We start from the raw sequence: 17,704 nt of genomic DNA on the forward strand, positions 1-17,704 counted from the left end.
AGGGGAACAGGTGAAGGATGTGGATAGGTGAATGATGAGGACAGGTGTGAGGACAAGTAAATGAATGATGAGGACAGGTGAAAGATGAGGACAGGTGAATGTGGAGGACAGGTGAATGATGACCTTCTGGCTGTGAGGCAACACTGTTAGCCACTACTCTGCCATGTGGTCTAAACCTTTAACCACATTCATGGCAGTGAATGATGAGGACAGGTGAATGAGGACAGGTGAATGAATGATGAGGACAGGTGAATGAATGATGAGGACAGGTGAATGAATGAGGAGGACAGGTGAATGAATGATGAGGACAGGTGAATGATGTGGATAGGTGAATGATGAGGACAGGTGAACGATGAGGACAAGTGTATGAATGATGAGGACAGGTGAAAGATGAGGACAGGTGAATGTGGAGGATAGGTGAATGATGAGGACAGATGAATGAATGACGAGGACAGGTGAATGTGGAGGACAGGTGAATGAAATATGAGGACATGTGAATGATGAGGACAGCTGAATGAATGATGAGGACAGACAGGTGAATGAATGTTGAGGACAGGTGAATTGGTGTTAATTAAGGTCACTGAGTGAGTGAGAAAGTTAAAGTATTTTATGTGATTACATATTTTATCTTGTCAGCACTTTAATTTGTAAAGGTTTGCCTTTAATTAAAAACAATTCATGTGAGATGTGTCCCCTTGTCCCTTTTGCGTATTAAGTAACTTTTTTTTTTACTTTACCTGAGTACATTTTTACACCAGTACTTTAACTTGCATTACTTAAATAGTTTTATTTACTTTCCTTGAGTAGAATATTTCAGTCCTCTTTTATTTTTTATTGTGTGTGTTATAATCAGGGGGGGTCTGACCATGGATGGGTCTGACCTGTGTGACAGGAACAGCGGCGGTGACGTAGCACGGCAGCCTCGCCGCAACAACAGTGCATTCTGGGTACAACCGAAGATGGCTGCGCCCTTGCCGAAGTGCTGAAGAAGTGCCTCTCCGGAGACATCCTCGCGATCGTGTGGAGTTTCCGCCACTTCTGTGCCACCGAATCCGCTCCGAGGGACACCGGTCTGCGGGAGGACACCACGCGAGCCCACTAACCGACATTTGCGGCCGGTGCTTCGCGCGGCTGTGGCAGACTGTCCGTGTGAAGATGGGCCTCGTCTCCAGCCCCTTCCCATAGCGAAGAGCCGTGGGGAGAGGAGCCGCAGATTCCCCTGCAAACACGCGCCCGTCCAGCTCGGATTTGACGGCTTTGACATCTTGTACAGGCTCTGGACGCTGCCCTACAACTTCCTGACCAGGATCGTCTGCGCGACCGTGTCTGTCATCGTCCGGAGGCGGAGAGGTTCCCCAGCCCGTGTAGAGAATCCCACAGCACCGAGGTCTGTCTCTGCTACTACCGCCATTTCGGCACGTCTGCCCCGTCTCACTCACCCTGGTCCCTCCGCTCGGGTTGTGTCCACACACGGACACAGTATTAAAGAGCGGTCAGTGTTTACACGCTGCTGCTTTCCCGCTCACTTTACACAGAGCTGTCACTTTAGCCGCACTAGCTCGGCTAACAGTGAGCTAGCTGCTAGCCGGTGCCGAGGCTGAAGTTAAGGCGAACACAGACACAGACACAGACCGCGTTTAGATGCATATAAATTACATGTGTGTGTATATATAGGAATAATATATATGTATATGTACATATTTAAATCTCCTCACGCTGCGTTTATGTTGTGACATCAGCCAAGTGCAGTTGTTGTTGTCACTCTCAGGACAGAGTGACAACAACCTGTGTGAATTCTGTTAGCCTGTGAGCTCACAGTGAGTCCAGGTGAGAGTGTGTGGTGGTTTTCATTCAAACAGGAGATTCTCATCTCTATTCTTATCCAATAATATGTATTTTTGCTTAAAGGTCCCCTGTGTAACGCTAAACAGGTGTTATTGGCTGAAGATATTAGGGTATTAGTATGTTTGTATAGTAGAGATGAGCAAGAGGTACCACATGTTTTTTTTTGTTGTCAATGATTGCATTTTAAGAAAACCCTAATCTTTCTCCTGTGGAATGTGTGGTGCAACTGTTAACACAAGATAGCACCGTCAGCAACCATTTAATCGATTGACTTCATGTTTGTTTGCAGTTTTCAGTCTAAGAGGTTTCTATGCTGTAGTAGATCCTGCAGAAGGGATGACATTTACCAGGGTCTTTGAATGCATCTTGTTACCTGCTCTCGTTAGCTCAACACACGCAGCATTACTTTCACTGGCTCTCATGTGGTATGATTTAGAATATTATTGCTAGAAATGATCGTCCTCTGCTTCATGGTTGAAAATGTTGTTAATTCTCTTATGGTAAATGTTTTGTATTTATATAGCTAATCTTGATGACCATTCAAAAGCTGCTTTACGCTACAGTTTTGCCATTCACCTATTTACACCCATTCACTCACACATACATACATTCATACATACGGTGCATGAATTATTTCTATCACACATCTTTCATACCCATTCACAAACTACCAGCACAGCCGTCAGAATTAACGTGGGGTTAAGTGGCTTGCCCAAGGACACGTCGGACTAGTGAAGCTGGGAATCGAACCCGTATCATTTCAAACGAGTATGGTTCTTGTCCTTATTACCTTTCTTTGTTGTTTTGGAGTTTGGTTTGAACTTCAGCAGATTGTCGTGTTTGCAAACAGTCCCAGCTGTGCTCTCTTACCTATATTTAATATTATTTTCAACACCACACATTCTAATCGAAACAGCAGGAAGTTACAGGAATCAAATCTTTATTTTTCTTTTTACTAACTTGAGGTTTCTTCTGCAGGGCCCTGATGAAGATGGACTCAGATTTGATTCATTCGCCGGCTGTGGGCCTCACTGAGGAGGAGGAGGCCGACATGAATGACTGGAAGCTTCCTCTGGCGTTCATGAAGAAACGCCACTTGGAGAAGATCGAGGGCTCCAAGGCTTTGGCACAGAGCTGGAGGATGAAGGACCGGGTATGTTGACTTTTGCCTATGTGTGTGTCAGGAGGTTGAGGAGGTTTCCTGAGCCAAGCTGTGACCCATTTGTTCTTCTCAGGCTTGTTAAAAACATACATTTGTTCAGTGTGTATTTGAAAGGGCAGGGAAAGCCCGGTCTGATCTCACGTAGTACTGGGGAAGCATCCAGGCTGCATTGTAATGCCAGGTGTGAAAGGTCTTACTTAGCCATTTCCCTGTATCCTCTGTGCAAATCTAGACTATTGATATCACATGAGACTTGACTGTGATAGTCTCGCGTGACGACATTAATCTCAAATGACCCCGTGATGCTAACAGCTAAGCTAACAGCTGAGTGTGCAGATTTGTTCGTTATGCTGCCTTCTGTGACGCAGGACCGGAAATACGTCCACACGTCGCTTTTCAAATGTTTTTGTGTCGTGATTGAAGTAAAATCAATGTTTTCTTCTGATGAGGGCATGCTGTGCTCACAGCGCCCTCTGCTGAACAACGTTAACGACTGTAAAATGTGTGATGTCAAGTTTAGATGGATATTTTAAACTTGAACAGGTTTTAAATGTTGGTGTTTGACTGTGTGGTCATATCATATTAAAAGTGCAATAATGTAATCACTTTGGGGTCAAGTAATTATGTTAACATTATTTTTAATGATGCACCAGGTTAGAGAATTTTAAATTTTATACAGTTTGCCACTTTTGTTTCTAAAAATCTACTTTTAAAATAAAGCAAAATTGGTATGGAGGCTGAAATGTCAATAAATGACTAAATATGGAATTGAATTGTGAGCTTGTGAATCTGAATCAAATGGATTTTAGGAAATTAGCAGCGATTCCCTTTGTTTTACAGCCTTTACGCTAAGCTAAGTTATGTTGTTACTGGCTGTAGCTTCATATTTCCAGCGCAGACACGAGACAGAGTTCTGGTTTCGCTGATTCAGGCCAAAAAGCACTACAGTGGCGAGTTCACGGAGGTCGTGTGCTGGTTTATAGGAATGGGCGGTGCTCACGGTCGGCCACCTGTAACACCGGTTCTCATCATTTCAGTCCATTTAAAAAGAGACAAATCAAAAAGCTCCACCAGCGCTGCACACTTTGCTTTGAGAGGACATCAGTCTTTAAACAGCCAGGACACAGCAGCAAATTACTGGCTACCCTCGTCTTTATTATAGTGCCAGTTCATTTCACTCTGCTGGAGGCTACCCGTGCTCCGCTCTGGCGAGAGGAACCTCAAAGCTTTCCCTCATGAACGGCCGCAGTGTGTTTCAGCGCTCGTAAAGCTGTCGTTTCGTCCACCGCTGTGCTACCAACCGTGATTATTTGCCTTGTGGCTATGATGATGGCCGGTGCCGTGGAGTCGTACATAACGCTGACAACGTCTGGCCCTGTTTGTAGAAATTCACCCAAATGAAAATTTAACACCTCGTCGTTGTTTGGACATCAGTAGAAATTATGCCACGGAGACTGCTGAGGTGTCGCGCTTCAGGGAAATGTTGAATAAGAGAACATCATTAAGCGTGGGGCAGCTATTGATTGAGTGCGGTGAAGGGGGGGGGGGGCGGGCCCGGAATGGGCTTTCCTGTCAGAAAATCGAGCTAAATTGACTTTGTAACATTTCATTTTTCATGAGTCGCAGCATTCTTCAGGTTGTAGACCCCTCATCTGTACGCACAGAAGAAGAATGTGTGCTTTCACATTTCTGAGTCTGGGAAGCGGCTGTTAAAGAGAGCTTTGTGTTTTTCATGCAGTAAGAGTTTAAGATCATTTTAAGATGGTAGAGATTGGAAAAATTAAGTTTTTTTTTGTTGTTGTTGTACCGCAGCGCTGTGCATTTTCACTTGCTCATGGGTGATCTCGTAGAACGCTTGCCTTGCAGTTGTGTTTGCTGATTTCAGCTGATGGACGGTATCTGCAGCAGTGAAGATATTGAGCGAGTCGGTGTGTGTGAAGCCTTAAGCCTGGTGAGAGAAGCACGCAGCACGAGGCTCAGAGAGCGGCCTGTAAATGATGCTCTGTACTGTGGGAAATCAGAGGACACACACACAGTCTGGTTTCGCTCACTTCAGAGGACTTTACATTGACTTACATTAATTTCCTGACTATGACTTATGTCGTGTTTCCATAATGGTACAGTTTTGAAGGGTAAAGCCTAAGGCTGAAACGATTACTCAATTAATCGTCAACTATTTTGATTAAAACCAGTTTCTGTGATTTTTTTCAGCTTCTTAAATGTGAATATTTTCTGGTTTCTCTGCTCCATATAACTAAGAAATCATTAAAACGGCATCTTTTTGAAACAAGAAACAAGACATTTCCCGGTTTGACAAACACAATGATCAATATTTTTCAACATTTTAATCGAGAAAATAATCGTCAGATTAATAAATATATGAAAATAATCGTTAGTTACAGCCTTAGTAAAGCCCTGGCTTGCAGTTAAACTGTGAACGGTACTTTTACTTGGTGCACTGCGCCTGATGGTCTCACCAGTGAGATACGTAGCGTGACGTCATACGTCATGACAACATTCAAATGTGACTGTTATGACCATACCGTACCATTTTGCTCCTTGGTACCCCAAGGTGCCAAAAATGGAATGGTTAAGGCTGGTTATTTTGAAACTATTCCTAAAGGAAGTGCAATAAAATGCGTACTGTACTGTACTTAACCAAACTGTTGAACCTTAACCATAACTACTGCGGGCCTAACCCTAACTGTACAACATGTCTTCACCTTTTGAAATGTAAGACTTTTTGTCTCTAAGGAAGGCAAATCCCCATAATGTGACTGTTTAAACAGATTAAGGTCCCCATAACATGAGAAATACCTGGAACACACGCACACCGTAATCTAAACTGCACCACAATTAAGATTTTAGCCCTAAACTTAACACCAGTTCCTCAGAAATTAGATATGACCTCAATTAGCACCAGGTTTTTGTCTCCATAAGGACTACTGGTCCTGACAAGGTCATAAAGAAGGTAACACATACAAGTGCACACAAACACACACACAAACACCCCAGATAAAGACAGGAGGGAGAGGGAGGCTGTACAGTTACAAGGCTCATTGGTCAGAATGGTGTATTTATTACCCTGTTGGCCCAGTGACGGCTATATTGTGTGTGTGTGTGGTTGCTCCATCTGCTCAGTACAACCACGATAACAGTTTTTTTCCAGATAAAATGTATACGTGCCTCTTTATGTTGTATAGAAGAGTCCAAGGTTTCTGCTAAGTGCAGAGCAGCTCTCTGTGGTAGAGGCAGACGGGTTGATGCACCGTTTTCTCAATCAATTTTTGCCGTTTACCATAAAAGTAGCTCATAATTTTTCAATTATTTAATTTTATCCAATGGAAGAAAAAAAGGAAATGAGCTTAATACATGGGCCAAATTTTTTTTTGACATTACTTGTCAGCGATCGGCTGATGTGAGAAACCGATTAACTTCAGTAGACCTTCATTGGAGAATTGCCAGAATGGGCAAGGTCACACTATTTCCACAGTGGACATTTTGACCCGTCACAGTAAGAGAAGTGCATGAATAGCTGATAAACAGTCAGCCACAGTGGTGTGTCGATTAGCAGCCAATAACAGGACCTTGAGCTTGACGCAGCTAAATAGAATTTGGCCTCTTTCATTCCTGTGTTTCATTCTTCAGTGACATGTGAAATGTGTTCAGTGAAAAAGAAGGTATGCTTTCAGAAAGTGTTTCTCAGAGATGGAGGATCGTTTTTTTTAGGGCCACTCCAGGCATATTTCAGTGTGTCAGTATGGGCTGAGAGAACTTGGATTACATCCATAACTTTGCTCGAACTGCTGCGGCAGCTTTTCTCCTGTGTAAGCTGCACAAATTAGCCTGTGAAAACAGGTGGGTTCAGGCAATGCTGGTCTGCCTCACCTTAAAGTAGAAATGCAGGATATCTTTACCCTAATTTAACAGCTTTGGAGTCATTGTCATGATTGAATGTCATCTTGTGTTGAGATTGGGGGCCAACGAGCTGGAGTCCTCAGAATCAGGAGGCCTTGCGAGACGCATAAATTGCTTCACAGTACCTCGCCATAAGCTATACGATCAAGGCAGTGGTAGCGTTATTTTTGCGAGAATGCGGGGAAGAGGAAACTACTTTATAACTGAGAGGTGCCACACACGAGTCAACATCTGACCTTTTTTGAAGGGCGAAAATTGAGAAAGATAGAAGCATGCAATACGGATGCCGACAGGCATGGACATGACTCCGCGGCTTGTTTGCTGTCTCTTTGTTGAAAACAAACGCACATGGCCAAGAGGGAGGGTGAAGGGATGGTTATGGTGCCGAAACTGTAGGGGGTGCTCCCACGAAGAAATGGGGGGAAAAGTGACCAGATTTCAAAGTTCCGCTTTAACTGGTGGTTGGCCAGAAGGGGTGGGATTGCGGTCCGCCCGTCTGTCCCTTGGCAGTGGCTGCTGTAGGGTCCTCACCTGAATGTGAATCTTTCAGAATCTCAAGATTGGGTTTGATTCTAAGGTCACAATTTGATTATCACTCGATTTTTGATTCAAAAACGATTTGTGGTCCAGACTTTGCAGAATCCCAAGTGCTTGCTTCCTGCTCAAGGCTAATGCTGCTTACTCATCACCGAGCTAGCTTGCTAATGCGTCGCTCATTGTTGAATCTGTTGCAAAATTTTGGGAAATCTTTGAGATAACCTCTGACCTCGAGCTTGGGTGCTTTCGATTCCAGGCAGTTCCCTGGGCCTCAAGGGGACTTGTCTCATCTTGAGTTGGGAGCCTACTATCTTCTGTCTTCTTGGTAGTCCCTGGGGCATTTGTCCAGGGGAGTTGTGAAAGCCTCGGCCTGCCTATTCTTTGGGGTGCTCTGGTCGTGGTTTTACTCCCCCGGTTGGTGGGCCCCACGCCAGAGCTGGGTAGGGCTTGGATTTTTTGTTTGTTTTTAAATCTTTACACGTGTACATTGGTGTCTTTTCTCTCTCAAGCACCTGTCTCTTTTGTCTGCCAAAAAGCCCAAACAGAAGGAGAATGACAACAGCAAAAATCCCCTTATATTTATAGACTTGAATAAAAGTTAAACCAGATCAATCAAGGTGTGTGCGATTAAGTGTCTGCATCTGTTTTTATATCAGTGTGTCCGCTACGTTAACATTTAAGTACAGGATTAGATAACTAATCTTAAACGTCATGGAGGCTTGTTAGTTTTTTGACGTTATACATTTCTTCCATTTTGTCTTTTATCCAAAAGCCCCTGACAGAACCGGGGCTTTAAACGTTGTTCTGAACGACCTGTTTTTCCAGCTGGATGTGAAGTGACCTACCTACCTTGCATGCAGAGAAATCTTTCTGTCTCCTGTTATGATGCTTCACAGTTCCCTGTGGAGCTGTGAGCGGTGTGACGTCAGAGTTTCTTTGACGCAAACCTGATGGTTTATGTCCAGCCCTGTTGTCTGTTTACAAACCCTGCCAGCGTCCCGTCTCCCTCCGATGCCCATTTGTCCCGGTTTGACATCCTGTCAGACAAAGACGTGGTGCTGCTAAAGGCTTATTTTTGGACTGTGTGTGTGTGCAGTTTGTCGAGTGAAGGTGGATCAGCATTGATTTACCTGTCAATAATAAATGGGCAGGAATATGTGCGGCCCTTGTAATGTGCAAGTTGACAAGATGTACAATGTGATTTGTGCTGAGATGACTGAGGGAAATCACAGCGCTCTAGTTTGGACTGGAAGTTTTTTTCTGACGCTTACAGAACTGTGCAAAAGTCTGAGGGCAACCCGAGCTTTGTTGTTTCTATGCCTGTTAAATTCTGTTATCTTTGGTATTTGGGTTTGAATTGTGTGACGGAAAGTCAGTCTTATTTATGAGCAATGAGCTTAAAGGTACAGTGCGTGAAAAATATAGCAACATCTATTTAGGGCTGAAACTATTAATCGAGACTAAATTAAAGCTTTTTCTCATTATTAAAACAAGATTTCTGATTGTTTAAGCTTCTTAAATGTGAATATTAACACTGATCGCTGACATTTTATGGACCAAATTAATCATTAGTTGCAGCTCTACATCTGTTAGTTAAGTTTCATGTTGCAGCTAAATGTCCCTCAGCCCACCCTGACCTTCCAAGTGTGTTGGAGAACCTATGTAGAACATATGGCACATCAAACCTCAAAAGATGTTTAGTTTGTCCTTTATGGTCCAAATTTGACTGTGTCTGTAGAGCTGACCAGGCTAACTCTAGACTGTAGATATAAAAACAGTTCATACAACCGGGTAATTGTACACTTTAGGAAAGGTCGCCAGTCCGTCGCAGGGCAAGCGGAGTATCTTTTGATAAAGTGTGCCATTTCATGTGTCCTCTGTAGAAGTCTTGCAAGACCATCGAAATCATGCAAGACCTGACTACGATAGTCTGAGTTTAGGTTTTTTTTTTAAATTGAAATCATTGAAACAAGCTCTTTGCTTTTTCAACTTCTTAAATGTAAATATTTTCTGGTTTCTTTACTCCGTCTTCATAAAGAAATCAATAATACTGAATAATTTTGAGAACATCATTTTGAGGTTTGGGCAACCAAAATCAACATTATATGAACCAAACAACTATTAATGATTAATCAATAAACTAGGTTTTGCTCTCCACGAGGTCTAAAGTCAGTGTTTTTGCCAGAAAAGCTCCCAAAGAGGGAACTAAAATGAGTACACGGACACACACGTATGTACACACCTCCTTTGAAATGTCCCTCACATTCTTCCCTGTTGGCCCTCACACATGCACTGCCTGCTGTGTGTTTTGACTGAAGATTAATGAAATCAATAAGTCATCAATAGCCAAGCTCATTGTAATAATGTGGAAATGAGACAGGTGGTCTGTGCTGCTTTATCTTCTGCATCATTAGTTGTTTTCAATCAATGTATACAGCTCATTAAGCAGCACACAGGCCCCAGAGTCATGGCTGCAGCAAAAGAAAACATGTTTGCAAAGTACAGTACTAAATATATTGTTTTATATATGTATATATATATATATATATGTGTGTATATGTATATATGTGTATATGTATATATATATATATATATATAATATATATATGTATATATATATATATATATATATATATATATATATATATATATATATATATATATATATATATACAAATCAATTTTAGTGATGTTATTCCTTTGTTGTATTATGGCGTCAAGTTCACAATCATTGATTCTTTCACTCTTGTAGGTAGGGATGAGAAGATTGTGAAGATATTGACAGTACTGGTACTTTAATGGTTCTCCTATTGATTGATTGATTGATTGATTGATATTAAAATCAGAATTTGGAGAAAAATATACAGAAATCTGAGATTAAAGTCAGATTTGGAGAAAAAAGACCACATTTTGAGATTAAAGTCAAAATTCAGAGAAAAACATATTTAGATCTCACATGGGCCCTAAACCTCTTCTGTATGTTTGTTGCCTTTGTTGAATTTGTAATTTCTCTTTTTTCCACCTCATCTGTTTATCTGATTTTTTTTTTTGTCTTTAATCACTTGATTCTTAAAGAAATCAGTCAGAATTTTTTATTTCTCATTTTGTTTTCTTACCTTTTTTATTGGAGACAAAAATTAAACAATGTAAATAAAGACTCAAAACTTTGAACTTGTCATCCTTAGTTTGGACCAGTAGAAAGGGAAGTGTAAGATTATTCGCTGGAGCTGCAAATTTGAATTAATTTTATTCATTCATTTTATTTGTGACAAATGTCTTTATGCAAAGGGGGGCTATGCTCGCACTACGTCAGTGAATGAATAAATGCCATATTTATCTATTTTCTGGATAGCTGCAACTAAGGATTATTTTCATAATCGATTAATCTGTCCATTATTTTCTCTAATCGATGAATTGGTTGGTCCATCGAACCTGGAAATGATGACGTTCTCAAATGTCTTGTTTTGTCCACAAACCAAAATTATTAACTTTTAATGATTTCTTTGTTATCCAGAGCAAATAAATTAAGAATATATTCACATTTAAGAAGCTTAAACAATCAGAAATCTTGTTTTAATCATGATACAAAGCTTTAAACCGATTAATCGATTATCAAAATAGTTATCGATTAATTTAGTAATTGATTGAATAATCGATTACTTGATTAATTATTTCAGCTCTAGCCGTTATATTGAATCATTCATGAACAGACGGCTCATCTTTTTAAATGACTAATGGTTATTGTGAACTCTTTAACAAGCAAAAACTCTTCTTAAACCTGAGGCGACGACGATTATCTGCAGCAGTTCTGTTGAAGTATAACCAGACTTGTGAAGGTTTAACTTTCTCTAATGCGACTCATTGGGCGCTCGGCTCTTTTTTTAATACCAGGTTTTTGGTAACAATCCCTAATTGTGGCACTTGCACAAAATTTGTTGCATCCTCAAACAAAAAAAGCTCATTAGTCGTAATGATTACATTTGTCTCCGTCCCTGTTTATGTCTTTAATTTCCTCTCTGTGTCTTTGTAATTAGTGGCAGGATAATAATGCCGATGTTTGGTGTCTGGAATGAGGATGAATGAGCTTTTGTAGATTTTTGTAAAGCCACGGTTCTCACACTATGGTACGTGCACCACCATTGGTACGTGAGCTTCCTTATGGTGGTACTTGGAGGAAAAATCAGAAATACTGTTCTACTGTAGAGGAGGAGGAAGAGGAGGAGCAAATTATCTTGTTGGGAAAAGTCTGTAGCCGACTTTGCTTTGGCCTATTTACACTACTGTATTTTGACATTGGTGATAGCGGTGTTGTTTTCTCAGACGGTACTAGAAACGTTTGAGAACCACTGGTGGTGGCCTGACTTTTGAACTTCTGGATCTGTACTTGCACTGTTGTAACATGAAATAAGGTTTTCCAGGAAAAAAAACTCCTATTTTTTTTTGGGCTTGGGGAGATATATCGATATATAAATGACTAATTTCTCGCCTCATGTGATCTTAAAACTGCGCTCCATGACACCGAAAGAGTTTCATTTCAAGTTCTTCCGAGCCAGCGGATCATTTTAATAGGACGGGCCGAGGTAACGCTGACTTAAGCCGAGTTCTTCTTCTTCTCCGACAACATTCCTTGCCAATTTAAATATGTCATATCTTGATATATAGACTGGAATCAAATTTTGATTTTACTTTAGAGACTATTATTATGTTAAATAAATTCAAAACGAAGATTACCACTTAAAGCTATTTTTTATTGCAGAATAATAATGCCCTGCAGTGCCTACTTGGTTTCATCTTGTTACATTCTTATTTGCAAGAGAAGATGATTGAAAAAAACATTGAAATATTAGTTTTTTATTTTGGGTAAATTCTTTGTTTAAAAGAATAATTGTTTCCAATCTATAAATGAATCGTAAACTTAAATACTATTGTATTTCAGTGCAATTCATCTCCAACTATGATGATATAATTCAGTTGTGACAAAAGCATAAATCATCCCAGCCTCGTCTTTTTTAAACCTACTCAAACCTTTTTTAAAAAAATTTATATTTTTATAGATCTTTTCGTTTGAAGTTCCCAATGGGCCCTTTGTTTATCGCAGCCCTAACTAATGAAATAAATTTGTGCCATCGATCTGCACAGTTAGCAGAGCTGGGGGTCTGAACTGGAGTCTTTATAGATCCCCGAGGGAAAAGCCTGGGAAGTCCCTGTGAGTCCTGCGCACTTATTAATGTGCAGAGGACGGAAACCAATTATGTGCAACACACACGCACATTCTCGTGCAGCATTCTTACCGAGGACACTCATAGACATAAAGCGTTCCCTAGCCCCCTTACCGTAACCTTAACCATCACAATTAAATGCTTAAACTTTAACCAAAACCTCACCTTAACCCAAATCTAACCCTAACCACAATTCAACTCTGAGCCTTAAACTGAACCGAAAATGAGGTTCTGCCTCATTAGGAACCAGGTTTTGGTCTCCATGGTCCTGATATGGTCAGTGTTTATGGCAGAAAAGGTGACCAAAGTGACCATAATCTTTAATTTGAGACAAGGAAGAGCTATAATGATATTACGTACAGGCTATATCTTCTGCTTCCTCTCCGTTTTTCTGTCTTCTGATCCTTGTTCTCTTGACTCCGCCCCATCACCTCACTTAATGAGATTATTGGAAATCCATGAGGATCAGAGCATACCTGTATTAAAATCTCATTTAGTTTCGGCTTCTCCTCTCCGGTTAATACTAATGGTCAAATTAAGAGGCTGGAGCCTCCTGTTTGATCAGGATCTTCTTTATCCAGTTATGAGTCAAAAGGTGCCAATCCCCTCGAGTGTCTGCTCCCCGTCTGCTCTCCATCAGCTTTCACTCTTTTGCACTTTGAATTACAGACCTGCTGTTTCTCTTTGTTTTCTTTTTAAAGCTGGAATGGTCTTTTGTTTCCATTATTCACTGATGAAACTCTTCCCTCTTGTTAATTATTAAAAGTTATTTAAAGCTGGGCCTGTGTCGGTGAAGATACTTTTTTTTGTGGGGGTGGAGAGACCAACAAGTTGGTCCAGTGTGATTTGTCAGTCAGCATAGAAACAATTAACCTTATTAATGTTAAGGTCTCATAGTTTGGAACTCCATCATTAGAGTTTGGTATCATCCATCCATCCATGGCAGGAGTGAACAACGCAGCATGCTTAATTATTTGACGCTGGCAGTGGTCAGCGATCTTTGCTAGCATTTTCTGATTCCCAACCATTCAAAGGAGCCGTGTAAACATGAGAGCAAGTTTAGGAGAATCTGTGAAAAGTTTATAAGGTTCTGTCTTTTTATTCACTCAGAACTGGCATTTTGGGAGCTCTAAAATACTATTTTAGCCCGAGCGTGAAAAGATTCCCATGCGTTTTCATGTATATAATCAATACACAACTTTGGGAAAATGATAAGGTCATGGCGGCGCCCCTCTCTTGCTCTTGCATTCACTGTTGCTGTCTTAGTTGTTTTCTTGTCTTTGGAGAGTGTTTTGGTCTACTAAGACATTTCACCCTTAGTGCTCACGTGGCACAGATCTATATATCATATGTATATATGTGTATATATATATATATATATATATATATGTATATATATATATATATATATATATATATATATATATATATATATATATATATATATATATATATATATATATATATATATATATATATATATATATATATATATATATATATATATATATATATATATATATATATATATAGTATCATATATCTCTTATATTGACATCCTAGAGGTGTGTGTTTATAGGTCACATCCTCAGGTGATGGCAGTATTTCCGATTTTTAAAAATGTGAGTACTTTTTGCTCAGGTGTGTTTATATAGTTGGTGAAAATGGAAACAAAAATCATGTCATCAGATTGCCTATAAGTTGTGCTGAAAAAAAAAAGGATATTAGATGCTCTATATAGCCTCTGTATATACGTTTTAACATAGTAATGGGAAAAAAGCAGCCTCAATGCTCTGTGTTTTAAGGGTTAAAACAATGCCGTGTTTGCAGAAAACCTTTTTAAGAAAGAAAAAGAAAACTCTCTTGGAGGGAAAGTTCTGTTCCGTGTGGATGAGGCCTACAGTGCAGTAAAAAATAACTTTAGATAAATATCAATCGCGCTATCATTTGCTTTGTAGCATATTATTCACCAATGGGGGAGCTGTGTCAATTCAATACCACTTCTTCTTCTTTTCCTGTGTAATATTTGCATAAGCCATATTGTCAAAATTCTTGCCCAAAGGATTTGAAAGCAATTAATCAGTAAATGAATTTACAGTCTGTGCCGATGAACGAGCCGTCTGTTTGTGTTTTCGCTGTAATGTTTGAAATGCACGCGACGACGAATCAGCGAGAACAAAGTGGACCTCACCTGGGGCGGCGTCACGCTCAAATGCCACGTCCTCATCCTTCATTCATCTCCGTTATTGTCATGCAAATTAAGATCTAATGTAGCGTAAATTACCTGCGTCGGATGCTGGACTGAAACTTCACAATTTCGCCAGTGGTGGCAATTTGAAGAATGTGAGATTGTCTGAGCAGGTTGAGTCGCTTAATCATAACCAGATTAACTCCAGTGTGAATCAGTCCTCTGTATCTTGTGTGTGTGTGTTTTCTTGTTCGGTCGGCGCCGAGGTTTAAAACAAAACGAAATGAAAGATTACCATTTGTCCTCGGAGAGTCGCGAGGGCTCCTCGACATTTTATCTGCCGTGGCAGGTACATCTTTCCCCCCCTCTCTCTCTGGACTCTACATTAAAAGTGTGCTGTCACTACAGCTGCTGTATTTTAAAGGGCAAACATGTCCTGGTTCTTCTTTCAGTCGAGCCTGTGTCTTTGTAATGTACTTTTCTGTGTTGCGCAGTGCATGTGACCCAATTCAGGTGCTTTTTTTCCCTCCCATGTGGCATAATTGACATGATGATCCATGAAGGTGTTAGCAGGAAAAGAAAAGCACATGGATTCAGATGTCGTTGTGGGAGAAAATGTCTTCAGCTCTTTCTCGCTTATTGCAGGTTGATAAGGGTCACACGAGATGCCTGTTGGTCCTGGTCCTAACCCATCTTAAGGTCATTTAGACAGATGTAGGGCTGCACAATGATATCGGCACAATATTGGTATTGGTATTTGCGTCAATAAATGCAGCGTTAGACACACTGGGTATGTTCCCGTTGTAATGAACGGGAAAGTGGTCTCAGAGTCTTGGGATCTCATGGTTAATGTCTTTTCCTTGGTTATTGGCGTAGATATTTTGCAGAGATGATAAAGAACAGGGCACATTTAAATGCATATTTGCAGCTGAATCGTCTTCTTCGGGGGGTTGAACTCAGTCTCTTTCAATTTTTGAATTTGTGCACATTATATTTTTATTCAAATTGCTTGAAGAGACCTCATTTTGGAATAAAACTGTCAGTGAGGTGTTCGTTTCTGTCTAACTAACTGTCTTAGACTCGAGCTGAAAGGCAGAAAAAGCAAAGGTTTGCACAAGATACGGAAGGGAAATACCTTGTTGTGCAAACTCAAAGAACGTCAGTTAAAAAGTGCTTAATAAGCAGAAGGACCACCTTCTAGTTTCCAAACAGCTTGAATCTTCATTGACTTTTCCGTCATTTGAGTTGAGGCTGTGTGTCGGGGGACACTGGATCGTCTCTGACAGAAAGCCTCCTGTTCTTTGAAGGTTAAAGGAAGTGGAAATCTTTACAGTCTGTCCCCTGAAACCTCACAGAGGTTCAGATCTGGTGGCTGGGGAGATCATCTCAGACTTGCAGCCAGTTTCCGGTGTTCATGAAACAACTCTTGAGCTATTATAAGAGTCAATGTTTTGGATTATGGAGCCAAAAGCTGGGAATAGACACATTTAGGTTATCTTCTCTTCTGGAACTTGTGGAATTACTATCTCAGAATTATTAGTATACAGTGATACATTTTTTTAAAAAGTCACAGGCTTTGAACACTTTCTGGAGCCAGTAAAAAACATTATCATTGAACGTAGCCAAGAGCTATTCTCGGCACTTCTGGGAACAGTAAGTGAGCCCTCGGATTCAATAACTGGTTGAACCTGCTTTAACAGCGATAAGCTTAAACAAACGCTTCGAGTCGCAGCTGATCAGACATTCAGAAAGAACTTTGGACTGTTCTTCCGCCAAGTTGTGATTCATCTTAGACACAGGGCCAGATTTAAAGATCTATACTGCATGGGTGTGTCTGTTTCACGGTGCCTAATGTAGGCGCAAAGTTTGGTTGCAAGGTGTTGAATTTAGTGCGAATGCAGGAAACTGCTGCAGGGAAGAATCCTCTGCTCAGGCGTGAAGTGAAGGCATGTGAGCAGATCATCTTCAGTTGCAGCAAGAACCATTTCACTGAGGGATAGATGTGTGGTTCTTGGACGGTGGACGCCGTCACCACCACCAATCCTCTGTCCCATCAACAACTCCATTAGACTCCATTAACTGACTGGTGCGGTTCCCGTACCCACCGAATACCGATTCTGTCGATGTATCGTCGTTTTGCCTCATGCAATACCATAATCGATGCGCCACGTCAAATATCGATATTTGAATGAATGCGCTCTGAAGTCATTCACCGGGTGTCACTACTTCATGTCTCCTCATGGTGGCGCTGCCCAGTGGATTGAGGGAAAGTTATGTGGAAGTTATCTGGCTGAAGAAGAGGCAGTTAACGGCGGGATAATGGAGTCTTGTATGAAGTACCTCAAAGTAATACTTGAGTAAAAGTGCAAGTATGTTACCAAAAAATGACTTTCGTAAAAGTCTTAAAATATATGACGTGTACTGCACCTTTCTGATATAATATGTATTTAAGTTTAAATACATTTTATTAAAGTAAAAGTGAGGAGTTAGGATTGAGCCAAGGGGTCTCAGTGGGAGGGCGAGTTGTCTTTCAACTAGAAGGTTGTGGGTTCAATTCCACTTAACCCGATTTTGAAGCATGTGAGTGGGTGAAAACTGTAGTGTAAAGCAGCTCATCAAGACTAGAAAAGCTCTATATAACTACAGACCATAATGCCAACTCTTCTTCTGATTTAATTTGGTAGTAAACAAACAAAGATGGAGGAAATGTAGTGGAGAAAACGTAGATGTATGAATTTTGTATTTGTACTTGGTTACGTTACAAACCTGTTTACTCGGCACATATGAGAGTGAAGAGATTAAAAAGGGAAGTGAAAAAACAGCAGTACCAAAACA

General features: G+C 40.6%; 1 protein-coding gene across 4 annotated transcripts in view; it reads left to right on the top strand.

Annotated features, from left to right (window-relative positions):
• The first annotated feature begins 949 nt into the window (after window positions 1-949).
• rptor (regulatory associated protein of MTOR, complex 1) overlaps window positions 950-17,704 on the top strand; it is a 206,474-nt gene continuing 189,719 nt past the window's right edge. For all 4 annotated transcript variants that reach the window (XM_044028052.1, XM_044028054.1, XM_044028053.1 and 1 more), the window contains exons 1-2: window positions 950-1,387; window positions 2,824-2,998. In XM_044028052.1, the coding sequence (XP_043883987.1) occupies window positions 2,831-2,998 (168 nt within the window). In that variant the 5' untranslated portion in view covers window positions 950-1,387; window positions 2,824-2,830. The remainder of the gene's footprint in view (window positions 1,388-2,823; window positions 2,999-17,704) is intronic.

Source organism: Solea senegalensis, linkage group LG6 (genome assembly GCF_019176455.1).
Source record: "Solea senegalensis isolate Sse05_10M linkage group LG6, IFAPA_SoseM_1, whole genome shotgun sequence".
NCBI lineage: Eukaryota > Metazoa > Chordata > Actinopteri > Pleuronectiformes > Soleidae > Solea > Solea senegalensis.